Below are 8,475 nucleotides of genomic sequence, written 5' to 3'. Positions count from 1 at the left end.
AAAAAAAAAAAACTCATGTAAAAAGGTTTCACTTCTTGATATCCTATGTGTACTTATACTTGAGAAGTTTGGTCTGTTAATGACCAAAAGCAAACTGTAACAATAAAAGAAGTATCCAGCAGGACCAGGGAAAGTATGTCCATGATATGAAATTGAATGCAATAGTTTTAAAATGAAAACCATATGGATAATTTATCAGCACTGGATGACTGATAATGTAACTCCAGTCTCGTAGAAGTGCTGCTCACAGACATATTCTTGACAGGTGACACACCTGAACCCAAATTACCATCACAAGAAGTCTCAGGAGAAAAATCAATGGCACAAAGTTGGAAAAATGTTCTTTTTCTGATATAGTAAAGGTCTTTCTAGGGTATCACAGGAAAAAAAAGTGAAGGAATTAGTCATTTGATTTAAAAGAAAAAGCATTCCAACTTTTAAACTGCAAAGATCATCTCTCAGCTCTCCAAACTGACAGAAGAGATTGAAAACCTCTGAAGGATCAGTGTCTATATTCATCCAAATTTCAAGTCTCTGTAGGAATGCTACATTTGCCATAATGTTTCTTTTAGAAGACAAGGAGTCATTTGATAGTTTTGTCAGTCAATGAGTGTATGATCTGTAATTGCCTTTAACTGGTTTTCATCCCAGCATCCTGAATCCCCAGAGGAACCTTCTTTTCTTCTGGAAGTAAGTCCTAAAGTAAATTGTCCTCATTTTCCACTGAGATCTGAATGTCAGTTTTGTTTTTTCAAGGGATTTTCTTCTTTTGAAAGGGGAGTTTCTTCCCCTGCTGGGGAGCAACAGGGAGTGTTTCCATAATCCATGCTGGATGAGCTGGGCTGCTCTGGGCACTGGGAACTGCAGTCTGGGCTACAAACCTTGACAATACAGGTCACACTCACCTGTGTCCCTCCATTACCAGAAGGCTCTGCCAAATAAACAGAAAACACATTAAACATGGGAGAAGGAAACCCAGAGCAGGACAGCTGGATTCTTTATCCAGTTCTTTGACTTGCAGTTTAAATAGACACTAAAAACCTTCTTGCTTCACTTAATTTAGTCAAGCTGGTGGAGTTGGTTCCATGACACTTTGGTGGGGGGTTTTGGGGGTCTATAAAATCCATGTGTCACTCCAGAAATAAAAAAGCCATAAAAAGTAACACAGAGCCCTGGTCACAGCCACTTCCCTGCACATCTGCTGCCATTTCAGATACTTTTGACAATATTCCTTTCTTCCTGCTCCCTTTGGCTCATGCTCCCACTCACAGGTAAGTGCCAACCACCTGATCCCCTGCTCTGCAATGAGGAGCACATTGTCTCTCCTTGCTGCCTCAGGGAGGCCAAACCATGACTTTTTCTTTTCATACTTTACTAGGTTTTCTCTCTGCTGTACAGGAGTTTGATGTCTTATCCTGCCATTTAGACTTCTGCTAAGAAGACTCATCATTGACACTCAATTCCAATCATTCCTACCTGAACTCGCAGAGCTGTGCCTGTCTCCACTGTGGAGCTTAGAACCTTCTGCACATAGATGTTGCTGCTGGAATCCTTCTGGTTTTCTCTTTTCATCATTCTTTTCACTTACTGCACTGACTCTTGCAGTTGGGTTATTCAGGGTGCTACTGCTGGACCCAGAAGTCTCCAAGAGATGCTGTTCCTCCTGTTGAGAACTGCTGGAGTTCTGCAATCCTGTATCACTCACTTTTATGTCACACTGCTTTTCTGAGGGGGGAAAAGGCTGGAACATGTGCAGAGAAATGTAGAACATAAATCTTTTTTAAAAACAGTAACTGGTCAGTACTTCAGCAGACAAAAAACCCACTGGTGACTGGAACTAGATGGGCTTTAAGGTCCATTCCAAGCCATTCTGTAATGGCCACTTGCATAGTGATGACTGGAAGTAAAATTCATACCAGATCATTAGGGGTTCAACAAAATAAACCTCTCTCCTGAAGGCACCTACAGCACTGCACTGGGTATGTAGGGAACAAAGGCTCTGAAATCTGATTTTCTGTTTTACTGCTAAGAAAGCCTCACACAAGGTGAGGATGGTCATGTGGGTTATGTAAGGTACATCTTACACTCTGACTTGGGGACCAAACCACCCCATTCTCACTCCAGTTGTCTTTCTGCTGTGCATTTCTCTCTCCTGAAGGCACCTACAGCACTGCACTGGGTATGTAGGGAACAAAGGCTCTGAAATCTGATTTTCTGTTTTACTGCTAAGAAAGCCTCACACAAGGTGAGGATGGTCATGTGGGTTATGTAAGGTACATCTTACACTCTGACTTGGGGACCAAACCACCCCATTCTCACTCCAGTTGTCTTTCTGCTGTGCATTTTTTGCTTAGACTTGGGGACCAAACCACCCCATTCTCATTCCAGTTGTCTTTCTGCTGTGCTTTTATTTTTTCTGCTTAGAATTAAACAAGACTGCATGATTTTAAACTTTTAAAGAAATGGAAAAGATGGAAAGGGACAGTGAGACTCACCAACTTGTCTTCTGTAGCTGCTGCTGAGTACCTAAGGGCTGCAAGTGAGCAAAGACAGTTCATTAGCACCCAAATGTGTGTCAGCTGCAAAAGCTGCACTCTTAACTAATCACAGTGATGTCCTCAGCTCCTGGAATAGACTCCAAATGTACATTCATTACACACAGTTTGAAAACATTGAAAGCTGTACTGCATTAATTCTGGGAGATGACTTAAATTTAGGCAGCAAGCAGAGAGGAGTCTCTGCATGAATTAACTGTTCTAGTATAGTGCCAGTGAGAAAGGGTTTTGATGGCAATAAACTACAGCCATGTCTGTTTAACAACACCTGATAATGCCTAATATTTAAATATGAAGTACAAAACATTTAACAAGCTCCAGTAGAAGCACAACCATTGCACGGTTGTACAAGGATGTTGTGTGTTTAGACAATCACCTAAAATCTGAGACAGATTTGAAGAGAGCTGACATCTCCTAACACACTGACTTTGATCAACCACCAGGCTCAAATGAGTGGGAAATAAGGTGACATGTTTTCCAGTACTTACAGATTTGTTTCACCTCATGAATCTTACCTTTTCTTTTGGAGACTAAGCAATATCCCAAAATAATGATTATCAGGACCAACAACAATGTCCCTGTTACTGCTCCTGAAAAGAAATAAGAAGAGAAATTATTTAGCAGGTTGATCTGACAAAGAATCTAACTAGAAAAAAGGCAGTTTTGCCATTTCTGTCCATGGCTACAAGAGCTAAATTTACAAGTATCAGGTGTGTCTGACATTCACATTTGATGCCTCTCTTGTCAGATACCAAAGTCTCATTTCAGTCACCACCACTTCATAAAACTGAGGTTTCCTGTCCTGAAAAGTGACTTTTGGCCTTGCTCACAAAAGATATATCTCTCTGGGATAGCAACAGTTTGTTAAATACAAGGTCAGGCAGCCCAGAATGCTCCTAAACATCTATCTATGCCTTCTGGATGACCTATGAACAGGAGAGAACCAATCCACACTTGTGAGTGCTGTAAGGACCTCCTGTCCTGGGACAGAAGCTTCCAGAAGCCTCCAAAGACCTGTCACCAGGAGGTTTATGAAGTCACGTTTGCCTCAGTCCAGATTCTAAGATGTGACCTTTTCTACCAGCTCCTTTATAGCAGCAATTCTCAGGAAATACCTTTTTATACTCTAGTTTGGAGGTTTTTAGAAACATTTCCAGAATTCCAAGGATTGTAAAACACACTGGGGCAGTACAGATGCAACTCACTGCAAGCAGTGTCACATTGAATTAATTCAGCCCTTCCGAGGTGCTGTTTGCCTACAGGTAATTGGTTTTAGAAAGAAACCAAGAACTAAATATAAACTTGGTTGCTAGGCAGACAAAAGTGACTTTAAACGAGTTAAAGCTCACCAATGATGTGAGACAGGTCAGGGAGAGAGTTTAACATGACAGGCTGAGTTATTACTTCAGGGCTGTGGGAAGCTGAGCTTTGAGTCAGAAGCTGGTTCAGAATGGTGTGAGGTAGAATTGTGGCTGTTTCTGAGTCACTGCAAACAGTGTCATTCTTGCTGTTTCCAGGAACAGCCACTGATTTACAACTGCAAGAAACAGAAACACAGGTCAGGAAAAGCAGCAACCCTCTGCACAGTTCAGACTGCTGTTGGACAGGAACATTGGCTTACACTGTGTGTGGTGTACAGGTGGTGTCATAGGATTCCTCAGGGGAAAACGTGCCAGGGGGACAAGGTTTGCATTCTGTGTCTGTGCTCTCTGTCCCTTTAAACAAAGAGGAAAACACAGTTAGTCATCTGGTGAGAAATCAGAGTGAATAATCAAGGTGTGCACAAGATCCTGGCAGTGATGCAGAGGCAGTGCATAAAATACAGCCTTTAAGTGTCACAGGAGAGAGTCATTTGACCACCCAACCCAAACCCAAATCAGAAGATGAACCAGCTGTTGGTTGGTGCCCTTGACAGCCAATCTTTTTCACAACCCACCAAAAGGTTCAAATGTGATGCTGCAGACAAAGCTGAGCTTTTCACTAGCCCCTGCCAGACTGACCACCATTCTGTAGGAGTTCTGCAGAGAATCAAGGAATTTAGGAGTTGGAATGGACCCAACCCCCTGCCCTGGGCAGGGACACCTCACTAGATCAGGTTGCTCAAGGCTCATCCAGCCTGGCCTTGAGCACCACCAGGGTCAGGGCAGCCACCACATCCCTGGGCATCTTCTCAAATGATTCCTAACTTCCTAAAAATATTCAGTCTTTTGAAGTTTTGAATATTATTTATCATCTTGAGACAGATACAGTATCAGAGTGGTGGACTCCATCAGCTAATAAAACCAGATCAATTCTGCATGACAGCATGGAGTCATCATTATTTCCTGTCACCAAAATCCCACCCTGTTTCAAGGATTTAAAGAGGAATTAAGTGGTCTTCAGTCACTTGTACAGAATAAATCACACAGTGGAGCAAAGCAAAGGAAGATGAAGTTGGATTGGAAACTTTATGACAGATGTGGCAGTAGCAGATTGCCACATGTTGTCCCTTTGGATATGTCTCTGGAGAAAACAGTTGCTCTAGTTACTACCTACTTACTAAACAATGCTTATACTAAAAAGAATGTCCAACTGTAGGGAATTAGAGTAAAGTTAATTGTTCAGGAAGCAGAGCAGAGCATTCAGAATGAAATTACCTCTTCTGGAAACTCGGTAACCTTTGGCACATTTTTTATGCACTCGACACAGTTTGCAGTACTCATCTATCCTGGAGACACAGTACTTGTGGGGTGGGCAGCGACAGATCCTGTCCTGGGACCTAGTGCATGTTTGATTCTCCACAACCCCTAGTTTTAAAACAAGAATACAGCAAGATGCATTAGCCACATTTAAAATCACAGCCTGCAACGTTTCGAGAGAACCTGAGGTGATGTTCACATACCACAAGCTGAAAACAATTTTGCAGCTTCAGGCTAGTAGAGCATCATAAACCAAATATACTACATGCCCCAGTGTCTGTAGTTTCGGAAGAGTTTCCTCTCTCTCTCTCTAGGCAAGGAGAAATTTGCATCTGTGGAATGCACACTTCAAACTGTATCTGCAGTTGTGTTCTGTTTTATTGTAACCATAAACATGCACATTTGTGTTCATCACTGCAGTACCTGGGGGGCAGACTAAGAGATCTGCAGTCTGTGCACATCATGCAACTGGATTTAAAGCGCTTCATAAAATGAAGTGTATTTAAACTGTATTTAAAGTCTAAAGCGCTTCATAAAATGAAGTGTATTTAAACTGTAAGTGTGTCTGGAGACCTTACTGCAGGCAGTTTCATACTGCAATTAAAAAGTTTTGTAAGATGCATTTAGATGAGAGCACAAGCTCTTTCAGCTGAGACTGCATCCCTAAAACTTATTGCCAGTGAGTCAAGTAGGTCATTTTCTCCTCCAATTTCCATTGGAAATGATGGAGACATAAAATGAAGTGTATTTAAACTGTAAGTGTGTCTGGAGACCTTACTGCAGGCAGTTTCATACTGCAATTAAAAAGTTTTGTAAGATGCATTTAGATGAGAGCACAAGCTCTTTCAGCTGAGACTGCATCCCTAAAACTTATTGCCAGTGAGTCAAGTAGGTCATTTTCTCCTCCAATTTCCATTGGAAATGATGGAGAACAGCATGACTGAGTTTGTTAATGCACAGGACCTTATACAGATGTTGGTACTACCTCATGTAATAAGCTGTTTCAATGACCAGAACCATCATTCCCTCACTGACTTTGCAAGAGAAACAAAAACACTACAGGATTGTCACAACTGGTGTTTGCTGCTGTCAGTTCAGCAGACTAACTGAGAAAAGACTGGATGCTGGAAATATAATTATCCATTTACCCCTGTGGAAGTCTTAAGCTCTCTTGACTGCAGCTTCTAAGCAGGAAGTTATTCTCCTGATGGCACTGATCTATTTTAGTGATGCAGTGCCTTATTTTAACCTAAGGGTTCAAAGGGTTAAACCAAGCCTACTCTAAGCTGGCTGTTAAAGTCACAGGTGCCTCTTTACTACTCCAAGCCTACCTTTTCTGCAGGGTGGAGAGCAGGGAAAGCACTGTGGAGAGCTATTCCAGATAGCTGTGTACGTGTTGGGTCTGCAGGGACTGCACTTGGTGTCCACGATGTGGCTGCAGCTCTCTGCCTTGTATTGACCTAGTGTAAAAAAGAAACCAAACCAAACCAGAGGAAGCATCTCATTGGCAAAGATCACTAGGAATTGGTTAAGGTAAGTTTCATTCTTAGCTGTAAATCCCTTCCCTTCACTGACACTGCCAGAATGGTATTGTATACAAACAAGTGTTCTCACTGTGCCTATACAGAAATCAATCTCTGATTTCTTTTATGTGACTCATGTTTGACCCCTTTTCCTACATTCCAGACAAACTCAAGAGCTGTCAAAGGTAGTTCCTCTAAAGCTTCTCAGCACCAACAGAGCTCAGTACAGTGGTTGGAGCATGTAAATATGAGCTCAAACATATCCATTTTGGAGGAAGGAAAACACCTCAGTTGTCACTTTCCTTTCATGTCAAAGGAGAAGGAAGATAAAAGCCAATGTCTCATATCCTGTACTGAAATATCCTGGAAAACATACTCTAAAAACTAAAACATACTCTAACAACTAAAAAGCAGGAATAATACTGAAAAAAATCTTTGGAGCTCCTTGGAGAATCTGTTTTTCAAAAGCAGGAATAACACTGAAAAAGAATCTTCGGAGCTCCTTGGAGAATCTGTTTTTCAAAAGCAGAGCCCCTGGAGGTGAGCCATGTGAATTATTTCCAAAGACTTTGTTTTCCCATGTACTTACATGAGGCTTAAAATTCTGCCTCCCACATCCTGCCAATGAGTTAGGCTGATCTAGTACTGAACAGTACATACCACAACAGAAAAGGGTTTTACCTATGAATTATCATCTTTCGTCTGTCATGTTTTTAACAAAGGAAGTTTGACAGATCTATCTAATTTCAGTTAATTCAGGCAACTGCAGCTGCTTCAGCAAAAACTGATTTCCTGTTCAAGCTTCCGGATCTGGCAGAAATTCAGCATTTATGGAGACAAATTTTGTTTGCTCAGCATGTAACGAGGTAAAAAAGGCAGGTTTTTTGCTGTTTCTAATAATAATAGAGTTGCAATTTGTTACAAAAACTCTACTATTAAAATATTCAAAGAACATTACTATCCCCCAAAAAAAACCCAAACCCACCTTTCTGCAGACAACTTCTGCTAACTAAAGATCACTAAGAACTATCCCTGGAGGGGATTCCAGCTAGAATGCATTAAAACAGCAAAAATCTGACACACTTCAGGGGTATAAATCATCAAAATGCACTATGCTCATCTGAAAGTTGACTGAATTTGGCTGTCTGAAGTAACAGTTGGAATTATAACCTACCTGGAGGGCACTGACTGCAACATTTATCAAGTTCTTCATCGTAGAATTCAGTGCTGGGATCATTGCATCGTGCAAACTGTGGTGTGTAAGGCAGAGAATATTCCTAGGAGAAATTAATGGGAACTCATGAGTCACAAGTCCACTCTGACCCTGAATTAGAGATTCAAGAGGGACAAATACTTAAAGATCAGTGCAACTATAACCACCAAGGCCTGATGGAACAGAGCACAGCAGGTGCTAAGGAGCTGCAGGGGAATACACAGCTTAGGAGCTACTTGAAGACCATTTTGAGGTTCCTCTGTTTTTCAAAGATCTGCCACGGTGAACAAAGTGATTTCTCCAGGGTTTATGTTCAAAAGAGTGCAATGGATCTATGGGATTAACATCACACCTGATCACTGCCCCAAACCAAAGGGCTTAGTGCCTATCCTCAGCTGCCTCAGTTGGTTCAATCAACCTCTGCCAAAACAGCAGTGAAACCTAAATTCTTACCTGTGGGTTTGTGGGAAAAGCATTTCCTGCATAGTGGTTATGTTAAAAATGAT

General features: G+C 41.5%; 1 protein-coding gene across 1 annotated transcript; it reads right to left on the bottom strand.

Annotated features, from left to right (window-relative positions):
* Positions 1-631: 631 nt before the first annotated feature.
* On the bottom strand, positions 632-8,033 carry TNFRSF1B (tumor necrosis factor receptor superfamily, member 1B; the record flags this gene model as incomplete). The annotated part of the gene is given in 10 exon segments (XM_009084111.1): positions 632-742; positions 744-931; positions 1,477-1,741; positions 2,496-2,533; positions 3,071-3,145; positions 3,905-4,092; positions 4,177-4,270; positions 5,192-5,341; positions 6,565-6,693; positions 7,931-8,033. Coding segments are annotated over 10 exon segments (1,341 nt in total), but the record flags the coding sequence as incomplete, so codon positions are not given.
* Positions 8,034-8,475: the final 442 nt, after the last annotated feature.

This window comes from Acanthisitta chloris, unplaced genomic scaffold (genome assembly GCF_000695815.1).
Source record: "Acanthisitta chloris isolate BGI_N310 unplaced genomic scaffold, ASM69581v1 scaffold28341, whole genome shotgun sequence".
NCBI classification, from domain to species: domain Eukaryota; kingdom Metazoa; phylum Chordata; class Aves; order Passeriformes; family Acanthisittidae; genus Acanthisitta; species Acanthisitta chloris.
The sequence above is the reverse complement of the archived record's forward strand: the minus strand, read 5'-3'. Positions and strand labels throughout refer to the sequence as shown.